The sequence below is a fragment of the Hemiscyllium ocellatum genome, chromosome 43 (assembly GCF_020745735.1).
Source record: "Hemiscyllium ocellatum isolate sHemOce1 chromosome 43, sHemOce1.pat.X.cur, whole genome shotgun sequence".
NCBI classification, from domain to species: Eukaryota; Metazoa; Chordata; class Chondrichthyes; order Orectolobiformes; family Hemiscylliidae; genus Hemiscyllium; species Hemiscyllium ocellatum.
In genome coordinates, this window is record NC_083443.1 from 5,782,312 (window position 1) to 5,797,134 (window position 14,823).

A 14,823-nucleotide genomic window follows, 5' to 3' on the forward strand; every position below is an offset into this window, starting at 1 on the left:
AATACTGCTGATGCGTTGGCGAAACCCAATCCCAAGTAGCAGCCATAATGACCGAAATGACTGCTAATAGGCTAACGACCCTTCAGAACAGGATGGCTCTGGACTATATTCTTGCAGAGAAGGGTGGTACCTGTGCACTAATTGGAGAGGAATGTTGTACGTACATACCTGAGGTCTCCTCTAACATTACTGATATCTCCAGACATGTGCGAGACAAAATCGCCAAGATAAGGGAGGTTGGTAATTGGTACTGGAATGAAAAAGGATGGGAATGGGGGAATTGGGGATTGACTGGTTGGGGAAGATGGTTAGTCAATCTGGCTATCTATGGATTATTGATATTAGTGGGTCTGGTGGTAAGGTTCAATGTCCTAAAATGGGTAATGAGCCAACTGATGACATCCCTTGGGGAAGGAACCCAAATAAATGATCAGATGCTTTTACAATCAGCAGGTGATATGCAGTAAACAGAAAGTCAATGAACGCTTCTAGGGTTCGAGGGACGAACAATACAAATGTAATATGTAAGATTGTGAACCTCATCGTCAAAAGGGCAGAACATGAGAAAATGAATTAAAGGAGACTTAATAAGTGCAAAAACAACAGTTAGTGAATAAGAAAAAGGGGGAATTGTGGGAGATAGGAAATGTTGTTTTTGCAGATGGGTGAGGGGGTGTAGTGGGGGGGGGGGAAGGGAAGGGGAACATTATACAAACAGTCGTGGAATTCTTGTAGCATGTAGCATACTTAAGGCTAAGACTTTAATGAATATAGAGAGTCTTTTAAAGAAAATAGTTTTAAGCTAGGAAATAACTTTAAAGTGTAGTAGTTGACCACAAAAAGAAGCAGCAGGGGCATTTCACAATAAAGTTTATAGTATGATAAGAAAAACTGCATAAAAGAACAACCTGTAACAAACAAGGACAGCAGGATGGTCAGATAAGAAAAGAACTAACAAGTGAGGTAATTGGCTGGGAAAAGGGAGGCGTGATTCCGCAACTTGTAAACTAAATAAGAATGCTAACAGGCTCTGTTTTCGCGCGCATTTCTGCTTGATTGTAGAAGCGTCTGGTCCTTGCAAGGCTGTAATAAATTGTTCTTGTTCCAAGGCTTTGTCTCAGGCTGATTGATTTGTGAGTGAGTTCTATTTCTCACACTGTATTCTCCAGGCCAAAGTATTAATCAATGTTAAGAATAGTATTGATTGCTAGGAAACACTAGTGCAGGGTTTCTTCCAGTTTGAAAACTGTAAATTTGGCTTGTGGTCTAACATGGAGGAAGAGGGCATAGGTTTAAGGTGAGAGTGGAAAGATTCAAAAGGGGCATTTTTTCACATAGAGGGAGGTGCACATATGGAATGAGCTGCCAGAGGAAGTGGTTGCGGCAGGCACAATTATACCACTTAAAAGATATTTGGACAGGTACATGGATACTTGGCAGTGCTAGTTCGAAGGGCTAAATTGTCCACTCCCACTCCTAATGCCAATGTTCCTATGGATAGGAAAGATTTAGAGGGATATGGGCCAAAGGCAGGCAAATAGGACTAATTAAGTTTAGGAAAGCTGATCGACATGGACAAGTTGGACCAAAGATCCTGTTACTGTGTTGTATTATGCTATGATTTTATGACATAAAGTATAAACCACAAGAAGTGTGTTCTGCTCCTCCTCCCCCAGAATAATCACAGGAGGAGTTGATACACTTCTAACACAAGTTACTGGAACTCACTGTGAGTTGTGTTGATGCTGCTGCACTGTTCTAGCAGTGTGAAGATGGTATTTAAGATGACACAGCACTATGGGTCTGAGCACAGCATGATTCACCCAGAGAAAGAACACTGTCAATTGGTTTGGGCAATGAGGACCAGCTGTAGAGGCCAGGACGGCACGGTGGCACAGTGGTTAGCACTGCTGCCTCACAGCGCCAGGGACCTGGGTTCAATTCCCGCCTCAGGCGACTGACTGTGTGGAGTTTGCACATTCTCCCCGTGTCTGCGTGGGTTTCCTCCGGGTGCTCCGGTTTCCTCCCACAGTCCAAAGATGTGCGGGTCAGGTGAATTGGCCATGCTAAATTGCCCGTAGTGTTAGGTAAGGGGTATATGTAGGGGTATGGGTGGGTTGCGCTTCGGCGGGTTGGTGTGGGCTTGTTGGGCCGAAGGGCCTGTTTCCACACTGTAAGTAATCTAATCTAAATCTCGAGTGATTGGCATGAGAACAACTCACTGCTTGGCTCCTGGGTGGATGAACACCCTCCCTCCTCCTCTAACCTAAAAAAAAGGTGTTCTTATTTTGGAGATTAAGTGTAGAGTTATGGCAGCGCAGACAGTGGGATGTTCCTCCTGCAGGATGTTTGAGGTAGGGGTGACCACCGATGCTCCTGCCGACTTCATCTGCAGGAAATGCAGCCAGCTCCAGCTCCTCATAGTCCGCGTTAGGGGACTGGAGCTGGAGTTGGATGAACTGAGAATTATTCGAGAGGCTGACAGGGTGATAGATAGAAGCTACAGGGACACAGTTACACCAGAGAACATGGGTAGCTGGGTAACAGTTAGAGGTGGGAAGGGGAGGAAGCAGGCAGTGCAGGGATCCCCTGTGATCGTTCCCCTCAACAATAAGTATACCACTTTGGATACTGTTGGGGGGTACGGCCTAGCAGGGGTAAGCTGCAGTGACCAGGTCTCTGGCACGAGGTCCGGCTCTGAGGCTCAGAAGGGAAAGGGGGAGAGGAGGAGAGCGCTAGGAGGAGACTCTATAGTTAGAGGGACAGACAGGCGGTTCTGTGGACGTGGGTGAGACTCTCGGTTGGTTTGTTGCCTCCTGGGTGCCAAGGTTTGAGATGTCTCGGACTGTGTCTTCAGAATCCTTAAGGGGGAGGGTGTGCAGCCAGAAGTCGTGGTGCACATTGGCACCAACGACATAGGTAGGAAGAGGGGTGGGGAGGTCATTCAGGAGCTCAGGGAGTTAGGCTGGAAGCTAAAAGCTAGGACAGACAGAGTCGTCATCTCTGGGTTGTTGCCGGTGCCACGTGACAGTGAGGCAAGGAATAAGGAGAGAGTGCAGTTGAACATGTGGCTGCAAGGATAGTGTAGGAGGAAGGACTTCAGGTATTTGGACAATTGGACTGCATTCTGGGGAAGGTGGGACCTGTACAAACAGGACATGTTGCACCTGAACCAGAAGGGCACCAATATCCTGGGGGGTAGGTTTGCTACCACTCTTCGGTGGGGGGGGGGGGGGTGGTTAAACTAATTTGGCAGGGGAATGGGATCCGGACTTGTAGTCCAGCAAGTAAGCTAGCTGTTTGTCAGGATGTCCAAGAATGTAGGGAGGCTGTGGAGAAGGTAGCACTGACAGGGAATACTTGCGGACACAGAGATGGGTTCAAGTGTGTATACTTCAACGCAAAGAGTATCAGAAATAAGGTGGGTGAACTTAAGGTGTGGATTGGTACTTGGGACTACGATGTTGTGGCCATCACGGAAACGTGGATAGATGAGGGACAGGAATGGTTGTTGGAAGTTCCTGGTTACAGATGTTTCAGCAAGATTAGGGAGAGTGGTAAAAAAGGAGGGGGTGTGGCATTGCTAATTAGAAATGGTATAACGGCTGCAGAAAGGCAGTTCAAGGGGGATCTGCCTTTGGAGGTAGTATGGGCTGAAGGCAGAAATAGGAAAGGAGCAGTCACCTTGTTGGGTGTTTACTATAGGCCCCCCAATAGCAGCAGAGATGTGGAGAAACAGATGGGGAAACAGATTTTGGAAAGGTGCAGAAGCCACAGGGTAGTAGTCATGGGCGATTTCAACTTCCCAAATATTGATTGGAAGCTCTTTAGATCAAGTAGATTGGATGGGTGTTTGTGCAGTGTGTCCAGGAAGCTTTTCTAACTCAATATGTAGATTGTCCGACCAGAGGGGAGGTCATATTGGATTTGGCACTCGGTAACGAACCGGGACAAGTGATGGGCTTGTTAGTGGGTGAGCATTTTGGTGATGGTGACCACAATTCTGTGACTTTCACCTTGGTTATGGAGAGAGATAGGTGCGCACAACAGGGTAGATTTCACAATTGGGGGAAGGGTAAATACGATGCTTCAAGACAGGATCTGAGGAGCATAAGTTGGGAGCATAGGCTTTCAGGGAAGGATGTCATTGAAATGGGGAACTTTTTCAAGGAACAGATACGACGTGTCCTTGATATGTATGTACCTGTCAGGCAGGAAAGAGATGATCGTGTGAGGGAACCTTGGTTGACGAGGGAGGTTGAATGTCTAAATAAAGAGGAAGAAGGAGGCTTACATAATGTTGAGGAACAAGGCTCAGACAGAGTTGGAGCGATACAGGATAGCCAGGAGGGAGCTGAAGAAAGGGATTAGGAGAGCTAAGAGACGGCATGAAAAATCTTTGGCGGGTAGGATCAAGGATAACCCCAAGGCCTTTTATGCGTATGTCAGAAACATGAGAATGATGAGAACGAGGGTGGGTCCGATCAAGTAGTGAGAGACTGTGTATTGAGTCGGAAAAGATAGGAGAGGTCTTGAATGAGTACTTTTCTTCAGTATTTACAAATGAGAGGGACCTTATTGTTGAAGAGGAGAGTATAAAACAGAATGGTAAGCTAGAGGAGATACTTGTTAGGAAGGAAGATGTGTTAGGCATTTTGAAAAACTTGAGGTTAGACAAGTCCCCCGGGCCTGACAGGATATATCCCAGGATTATGTGGGAAGCAAGAGAGGAAATTGCAGAGCCGTTGGCAATGACTTTTTCGTCTTCACTGTCAAAGGGGGTGGTACCAGGGGACTGGAGAGTGGCGAATGTTATGCCCCTGTTCAAAAAAGGGAATAGAGATAACCTCGGGAATTACAGGCCAGTTAGTCTTACTTCGGTGTTAGGTAAAGTAATGGAAAGGGTACTGAGGGATAGGATTTGAGTGTATCTGGAAAGACACTGCTTGATTAGGGACAGCCAGCACGGATTTGTGAGGGGTAGGTCTTGCCTTACAAGTCTTATTGAATTCTTTGCGGAGGTGACCAAGCATGTGGATGAGGGTAGAGCAGTGGATGTAGTGTACATAGATTTTAGTAAGGCATTTGAGAAGGTTCCCCATGGTAGGCTTATGCGGAAAGTCAGGAGGCATGGGGTAGTGGGAAATTTGGCCAGTTGGATAGAGAACTGGCTAACCGGTCGAAGTCAGAGAGTGGTGGTAGATGGTAAATATTCAGCCTGGAGCCCAGTTACGAGTGGGGTTCCTCAGGGATCAGTTCTGGGTCCTCTGCTGTTTGTAATTTTTATTAATGACTTGGAAGAGGGAATCGAAGGGTGGGTCAGTAAATTTGCAGACGATACAAAGATTGGTGGAGTTGTGAATAGTGAGGAGGGCTGTTGTCAACTGCAAAGGGACTTAGATATGGTGCAGAGCTGGGCTGAGGAGTGGCAGATGGAGTTCAACTCTGTCAAGTGTGAGGTTGTCCATTTTGGAAGGACAAATAAGAATGCGGAATACAGGGTTAACGGTAGGGTTCTTAGTAAGGTGGAGGAGCCGAGGGATTTTGGGTCAATGTTCATAGCTCTTTGAAAGTTGCTACTCAGGTGCATAGAGCTTGTAAGAAGGCCTATGGTGTATTAGCGTTCATTAGCAGAGGGATTGAATTCAAGAGTCGTGAGGTGATGTTGCAACTGTACAAGACCTTGGTAAGGCCACATTTGGAGTACTGTTTTCAGTTCTGGTCGCCTCACTTTAAGAAAGATGTGGAAGCTTTGGAGAGGGTGCAGAGGAGATTTACCAGGCTGTTGCCTGGAATGGAGAATAGGTCGTACGAGGATAGGTTGAGAGTGCTAGGCCTTTTCTCATTGGAACGGCGAAGGATGAGGGGTGACTTGATAGATGTTTATAAGATGATCAGGGGAATAGATAGAGTAGACAGTCAGAGACTTTTTCCTCGGGTACAACAGATTGTTACAAGGGAACATAAATTTAAGGTGAAGGGTGGAAGGTATGGGGGGATGTCAGGGGTGGGTTCTTTACCCAGAGATTGGTGGGGGCATGGAATGCGCTGCCTGTGGCAGAGTCAGAATCATTGGTGACCTTTAAGCGGCAATTGGATAGGTACATGGATAGGTGCTTAAGCCAGGACAAATGTTCGACACAACATTAGTACGGCACGGTGGCACAGTGGTTAGCACTGCTGCCTCACAGCGCCTGTAGACCCGGGTTCAATTCCCGACTCAGGCGACTGACTGTGTGGAGTTTGCACGTTCTCCCCGTGTCTGCGTGGGTTTCCTCCGGGTGCTCCGGTTTCCTCCCACAGTCACAAAGATGTGCGGGTCAGGTGAATTGGTCAAGCTAAATTGCCCGTAGTGTTAGGTAAGGGGTAAATGTAAGGGTATGGGTGGGTTGCGCTTCGGCGGGTCGGTGTGGGCTTGTTGGGCCAAAGGGCCTGTTTCCACACTGTAAGTCTAAAAAAAAGTCTAACATCATGGGCCGAAGGGCCTGTGCTTTTTGTGCTTTTTGTTCGATGTTCTATGTTCTAACGTAGGGACAGAAACTGGCAGACACATGCATTTTCTCTTTCTGCCCCCTGGCTTGTTTCAGGGGAGAGAATGATGTCCTCAGTGAGATGCAAGCTGGGTACAGTGAGGAGCCCAGAGGAGCAGGCTGTTGTCTGGGCATGAGGAGGCAGAGAGGAAGGGACTGTAGGTTTCTGTCAGTGCCTAGATGGTGATTAGGAAACTATAGAGAATGACCGCAGCTGCTAAAGAGCTGGGGAGGGGGGGGAGCCAGTCTGGGCAGCACAGTGCCCCTCCGAGTATGAGAAGCCCAAGGGTGTGACAGTATCCCCCTCGAGGTCTGCATGGGTGATCAGACCCCCTTGAAATGAATGAATGAATCAAAAAAAGTGAGCATCAAGTTCAGTGAATAATACAGAGAATGGTTTTTGGCCTCTTATCTTAGAAAGATATAATGACATTGAAAGCACACTCGAGAAAGTTCAATCGACCAATCCCAGCTATGGAGGGACTGTCTTATGAGATGAGGTTGAGAGATTGGGCCTGCCCTTATTAAAGTTTAGAAGCATGAGGTGATCTTATTGAAACATGCAACATTGTTCGGGATTTGATGCAGAAAAGTTGCTTCCAGGACCAGAGAGTAAAATCTTAGAGTAAGGGGCTGCCCATTGAAGACAGATTAGAAGAAATTTCTTCTCTGAGGGTAGTGAATCTGTGGGATTCTTTACCAGAGTTGGCTTTTGAGGCTGTGTCATTAAGTATATTCAATATTGAGACAGACATATATTTCATCAGTAAGGGTATTTAGGGTTATGGGAACAACAGGGAAGTGGAGTTGAGGATTATCAGATCAGTTGATCTCTCATTGAACGGTGGAGCAGACTGTGCTGGAAAGCCTATTCTGTCTTATGGAGGGTTGCAGCTCTAACATTGCCATTTTATGAAGACTGGAAGGGAAGAGGTAGCTGCAAATGGTTCAAACACCACCTCTAGATGGCAGATTGAGCACATAAATAGAACACCGAAATCATTCCAAAGTGACAGGAGATTTTATAAGGGACTGTGGCCTGAAGCTAACGGCAAGTTGGATTTGACATAGATTTGTTTTCGCAAATAACTTTGAGACAATACTCCAGTTATACAACTAGGGCATCATAGAGTCATACAGTCATATGGATGTACAGCATGGAAACAGACCCTTGGGTCCAGCCCGTCCATGCCAACCAGATATCCAGACAATTTACTACCCCCAATCATCCTAGAATCATACAATCTCTACAGAGTGGAAGCAGGCCCTTCAGCTCAACAAGTTCACACCAACCCTCTGAAGAGTATCCCACCCAAATTTATTCCCCTATCCCTGACTAATGTACCTAACCTACATATCCCTATGGGCAATTTAGGATGGCCAATTCACTTTTTTGGACTGTGGGAGGAAACCAGAGCAACTGGGCAAAACTAATGTAGTCATGGGGAGAATGTGCAAACTCTATACGGACAGTCACCCAAGGCTTGAATTTAATCCAGGTCCCTGGAGCTGTGAGGCAGCAGTGCTAATCACTGAACCACTATGCTACCCTAAATTCTGGTCAGCTGGGCCAAAGATATTTTACCCATAATTGAAAAGTCACAATAGAAACACTTCAACAAATTAAACGTACTGTAGTGTCATTAGCCAATATTTTTGTGCCCTCCCCTGTCAGACTGACTGTGATGATTCATTTCCCCCAATGCTCCAGGAAGCCAATACAAACAGGTTATAGTACAATTTTAACAATTTTTGATGTTGGCACTGATGTCAATGCACAAATGTGTGGAAGTATCCTGAAGCCGAACACAGGCAGCTGATATTATCAGCTGGTGGCCATTTTGGTGTTTGGAGAAACTACACCAACATGAGAAATGCTATTGATTACTATCCTTCCCTCCAAATGAACTGTCAGTGTTTGGTAGCAGAACATAGCTGATTTGAGACACAGGTGAGTGAGTTGTGCTTGTCTTTGCTTTTGGAGGAACAAACATCCAGTGAGGAAAAAAAATGTAAAATACTATGAATGCCGGAAATCTTAAATAAAAACAGGGAATGCTGGAGAATCTCAGCAGGCCTGGCATATTCTATGGGGAAAGAATTATCATTTTGAGTCCAATCTGACTTTTCTTTAGAACTGAGAATAGTTTTTACGCTGATGACAGAGAGAGAAGAGGAGAGAGTGGAACAGAGTTTGAGATATCTAAGCAGAAAATGAGGGATTTATCCTCTGGTTTGTGTTGAGTTTCGTTGGAACACTGTAGCAGAACAGAAATTTCAACATAGAAGCAAGGTGACTGGAATGGCAAGTCATTCTTACAGACTGTGTGGACATGATAATCCAGTCTGGTTTCTCCAATTCAAGGGAGACTGCATTTTTTTTTTACTGGAGCACAAGAGGTTAAGAGGCTACCTTATAGAGGTTTATAGAATAATGAGGGGTATAGATAAAGTGAATGGCCAATGTTATTTTCCTAGGGTTGGGGATTTCAATACTAAGGGCATATTTTTAAGGTGAGGGGAGAAACATTTAAAAAAAGACATGAGGGGCAATTTCTTTTACACGGAGTGTGATTCTTGTGTGGTATAAACTTTCAGAAGAAACGGTAGATGCAGGTACAGTTACAGCCTTTTAATGTTTAAGAGACATTTGGTAAGTACATGGATAAGAAATATTTGGTGTGATATGGCTCAAGTGCAGGCAGATGGGACTTGTTTAGTTTGGGATTATGGCTGGCATGAATTGGTTGGACCAATGGATCTGTTTCTGTGCTGAATGACTATGACGCTAGAACCAGGAATATTCCTCATTCTCCATAAAGAGACAAGCATTACTGTAACACATGCCTTTGGCCACACCTTTGACCGAAAGAAAGTGAGTAGAGTTAAAGGATAAGCTGTTCAAATCGACAATGGGCTTGGCTGGGCAAATGGTGGATGGGGACAGCTCAGACCTCATTTTGGAGGAAGCAAAGAATATTCAGACCATCCTGGTGGGGATGGATGTGTTGCACAGTCATGGAGAAGGGAAGGCAGCTATGGCCAGAAACTAGAAACTGTGCAATGGATTTACAAATGAATCACATGATACACTAAATAAGGGGTGTGGAGGTGGCAGGAGTGGGGAGATGGAAGAGGTGGTGAAATAGAGTCAAGTTAGGTAGGGGTAAGTTCAGTGGGGCAGGAAGAGGCTTAAGTGAAGGATTGGTGATGGATTTATGAAAGGAGGGAGAGCCTGTGTGAGGTTGAGATCCAACGTACAGTTTGCTTCTTTTGGAAGTGTTTTGTGGAGATTGTCGTTTGAGAGGGGGAGAGGGCAAAATCCTTGAGCTGAAAGGTATGTTCTTTACGGTGTTACAACAAACTATTCTAAACCTCATCTTACTTTCTCAATGCCTATGTACCTCTGACATACACCCCCTACCTTGGTCTTTCCCTTTCTCAAGAACTTCTGTTGGTAGTTATCTCCTGTTATTCCCTTGAGTGCACTCCATGGGTCTAATCTTTGGATGATTAAAATAGTTTCCTATTTTCAGCTGGTCAACTGCTCCCAATGAGTAAAGATTTATCACCATTACTATTATAACTACTTACAGCTGGGTCAGGCAAACAACAAGAGAAGGGGACACCACATCGCTCCCGGCTGGTGTTTTCCTTTGAACAGTTGAAGTAAAGATTGCTGTCCCAGTCATCAGGGCCAGCAGCCCCGCAACACTGCATCTGAAAGGGTTGGATCAGGGGGGGCAGACAGAGAAAGAGTGAGAAATAATGAAAAGAACTGACACTGAATTGAATACCTCAACAGGCCCTAAAGCAAAGCCAAACAGGAGACTTTTCAAAACCACAAAACTTTAAAAACGAGCACATGGTTTACTGCATCCTACTGCAATCTTCTTGTCTCCAAAACCCCATTAACTCCACACATGGACAGCAGCGGTTCAAGAAAGTTGCTTCTCAAGGGTAACTAGGGATGCACAATAAGTGCTGGGCCTGCCAGTAATGCCCATGTTTCCTGAATGAATTTTAAAAAGTCAATATTGGGACCTCTGGTTCAAAACCCATCACAATCTGAAGACAGGGAAACCCACAAGTCAAACATGGGATGTAACATGGAACATTTCCAGCAAAACAGCAAGGATCCCATTGTCAGCTGCACAGTTTCCAGCAGCAATATACTGTCTGTTGCCCAGTGACAGCAAGGGAATGAAGGATGAAGAACATGCTCACGTACATATTTCTGCACTGCATCGATGAGGTTCTGAAGGTCTATATCATCACGATACACCTTGATATTATCTCGAATGAACTTCTGCACATGTTCCTTCACAGTGTCCTGAAACACGAAGGCCAGAATTCCAGCCACGAGTTCCACGGTGAAGATGGTTCCGATGGTTATTGAAAACTACAAAAGGAAAAATCCAGAGAATTGGAGATGGTTGGAATCAACGTCAGCTAGATAAGCTGCTGTTCAATTGGCTCCTAGTTTCTGTCCAAATGACTGGTCCTACAATGATCAAGACTCTCAATGTTCCACATTCCCATCCTCAAATAAATCTCGAGCTCTATCATCCTGGAGTGCCATTTCATATTTCCTTGAAAGTGGAGTCACAGGTCAATACTATACTGAATAAGGCATTTGGTACGCTTGTCTTTATTAGTCAGTACATTGAGGATAGGGGTCCGGAGATCACATTGACGCAGTACGGGACATTGGCTAGGCCACTTACAGAATACTGCGTTCAATTCTGGTCTCCCTGCAAGAGGAAGGATGTTGTGAAATTTGAAAGGGTTCAGAAAAGATTTACAAGGATGTTGCCAGGATTGGAAGGATCGCAATCTCAGGAGAGGTTGGGGCAGTCTTCCCTGGAGCATCGAAGGCTGAGGGGTGATCTTATAGAGGTTTGTAAATCTTGAGGGACATGGATAAGCTCTTTTCCCCACAGCGGGGGAGTCCAAAACTGGAGGACATAGTTTGAGGGGAGAGATTAAAAGGGACCTAAAAGGCAACCTTTTCCTGCAGAGGTTGGTGCATGTATGGAATGAGCTGCCAGAAGAAGTGGTGGAAGATTGGTACAACTACAGCATTTAAAAGGCATCTGGATGGGTATACGATTCAGAAGGATTTAGAGGGATATCGGCCAAGTGCTGGCAAAATGGGATTAGATTAATTCAGGATATCTGATCATGGATAAGTTGGACCAAAGGTCCATGGTGTACAACTCGATATGTGACTTGATGAGTCTCTAATCTCTCATGTCAAAGATTCATCAAAAAACTCAGTCATGAGCTCCAACATTTGTACCTTTTAAATCCTTAAGCCCTCTTTACATCCTCTAAACTGAAACCTTGAGCCTGATCTCACTGAACCTTCCCCTTTCCAAGTGTGATGGACACCTTCCCGTGCCCATCACACAGGTTTCATCAAACCTTGTACGTGGACCTCAGTCATGGCACAATTTTCTACCTGCGGGTAAAACAGCAATTGGTAGCCAATGTCCCTGATAGGATGAGAGATTCCAGTTTTGACAAACTAGGATCTGAGAGACAGAGAGAATGACATTGAGGAAAGAACATAAGAACAAGAAACAGGAGTAGGCATTCAGCCCCTCAAGCATCATTTTAATACTATCATGGCTGATTTCATCTCAATCTCACTCCATTTTTCCGTCCACTCTCCATAACCCTTCAACCCATTACTAATGGAAAATCTGTCCATTTTCCCCTCAAATTTACTCAATGTCTCAGCATCCACGATATCCTGGGGAGTGAATTCCACAGATTCACAATTCTTTAAGAGATTTCTCTTCTGTTTTATATCTCCGACCCTTAATTCGAAAGTTATGACCTCTTGTTCCAGATTGCCCCACATGAGGGAACATCCTCTCTACATCTACTTTGTCAATTTCCTTTAGCATCATATATACCTCAATTAGATCTCTCATTCTCCTAGACTCGAGCAAGCAGAGATCTAATCAATCTCTCTTCATAAACACGCCCCTTATTTCTGGAATCAATCTCGTGAAATTCCTCTGAACTGCCTCCAGCACAAGTCCCTCGTCAAGAAAGGGGACCAAAACTGTATACAATAGGGTGGCATTTGGCATGCTTGCCTTCCTTGCTCAGACCATTGGATATAGGAGTTGGGATGTTATGTTGAGGTTGTATAGGATGTTGGTGAGGCCACTTTTGGAGTACAGTGTGCCCTGGTCGTCCTGTTATGTAAAGGATATTATTAAATTAGGAAGGATTTATAAAAGATTTACTAGGACTAGAAGGTTTGAGTTATAAGGTTGGATAGGCTGGGGCTTTATCCACTGGAGCATAGGAAGTTCTAGAGACTTATAAAATCATAGATAACTAGGGGGCATATTGTTAAGGTGAGAGCAGAAAGATTTAAAAGGGACCAGAGGGGCAATGTTTTCATCGAGAGTGGTTCATATCTGGAATGAACTGCCAGAAGAATGGTGGATGCAGGTACAACATTTAAAAGGCATTTGGATAGCTACATGAATAGGAACGATTTACAGAGATATGGGCCAAACTCAGGTAAGTAGGACTAGTTTAAGTCGGGAAACTTGGTCAGCATGGATGTGTTGGACTGAAGGGTCTGTTTCTGTGCTGTATGACTCTATTACTCTATGAGCTGAAAATGTGTTGCTGGAAAAGCGCAGCAGGTCAGGCAGCATCCAAGGAGCCTTTCATTCCTGATGAAGGGCTTATGCCTGAAACGTCGAATTTCCTGTTCCTTGGATGCTGCCTGACCTGCTGCGCTTTTCCAGCAACACATTTTCAGCTCTGATCTCCAGCATCTGCAGACCTCACTTTCTCCTCTATTACTCTATGACTCTATTCTTCGTGTGCTCTCACGAATGCCTGCACAATTACAGCAACATTTCCCTATTTGTATATTCTGTTCCTTAAGCAATAAATGCCAAAATGCCATTTGCCTTTCTTATTATCTGCTGTAGCTGTATACGAGTTTTCTGATTCATGCAGGAGGACACCCAGATCCCTCTGTACTGAAGTACTCTGACATTTGCATTCCACTGACATTACATTTATCGTGATTAAACTTCACCAGGCAAACTCTGGCCAAACTTACATGTTCATATCCATTTGCAAAAGTCTTATTTCTTCATTGCAACTTACTTTCCCATTTATTTTAGTGCTATCTGTAAATCTGGCTCTAGTACTCCCATACAATCCCTACAGTGCGGTAGCCAGGTATTCTGCACATCGAGTCCACACCAATCCTCCAAAGAATATCCCACCCAGACCCATCCCTCTACCCTTTCCCTGTAGCCCTGCATTCCCCATGGCTAATCCACCTAGCCTGCACATCCCTGGACACTATGGGCAATTTAGCATTGCCAATCCACCCAATCTGCACATCTTCAGACCATGGGAGGAAACCAGAGCACCTGGCTCCAAGGAGCAGGAGCCCTTCCTGAAGAAGGGCTCATGCCCGAAACATCGATTCTCCTGCTCCTTGGATGCTGCCTGACCTGCTGCGCTTTTCCAGCAACACATTTTCAGCTCTGAAAATAGTTAGGGACCAAGTATCAAATCCTGCAGCACCCCACTAGTTACATCCTGCCACACAGAAAAAGAACCATTTATCCCAGTTCTCTGCTTTCTGTTGGTTAGCCAATTCTCTTCAAAGCTAATATATTACCCTACTTGCGTATGATCTTCCTTTGTATGTTAACCTTTCATGCAGTACCTTACCAAATACCTTCTGTGAGTCCAGATGTACTGGAAGTACCGGATCCATATTATCAACATTGCTTGCTACATCTTCGACAATTAGTCAAACATGATTTATGCTTCTTAAAACCATGCTGACTCTGTATTGCATTTTAACTTTCCAAATATCCTGTTGTTACTTTCCTAATAATGGATTCTAACAATGTCCATGTTAGATGCATGTTAAACTAACTGGTCTGCCTGCCTTTCTGCCTCTCTCCCTTTTTGAATAAAGGCGTTGTATTAGCATTTCTCCAATCCACTGTAACCTTTCCTGCATCTCGAGAAATCTGGAATATTACAAGTGGATCCACTACTCCTCTGTTACTTCCTTGAAGACCCTAGAATGCAGGCTGTTAGGCCCTGGGGACTTGTCTACCTTCAATCCTTCAGGTTGCTCAGTACTGTGGTGATGATCATTCAAAGTTCTTCCCTTTCCATAACTTCTGCGTTACCTGATTACTACTGGGATGGCACTAGTGTCTCCACCATGAAAACTGAAGCAAAATATTGATTTTGTCTCTGCCATTTCCGTGTTCCCCATTAT

The 14,823-nt window shown here is 44.9% G+C and overlaps 1 protein-coding gene across 2 annotated transcripts in view; it reads right to left on the reverse strand.

Annotated features, from left to right (window-relative positions):
• The window catches only part of LOC132834984 (tetraspanin-14-like), a 63,386-nt gene that overhangs the window by 12,004 nt on the left and 36,559 nt on the right, over positions 1-14,823 (reverse strand). For both annotated transcript variants that reach the window (XM_060854163.1, XM_060854162.1), the window contains exons 4-5: positions 10,762-10,932; positions 10,125-10,250 (exon numbers count right to left, since the gene is read on the reverse strand). In XM_060854163.1, the coding sequence (XP_060710146.1) occupies positions 10,125-10,250; positions 10,762-10,932 (297 nt within the window). The remainder of the gene's footprint in view (positions 1-10,124; positions 10,251-10,761; positions 10,933-14,823) is intronic.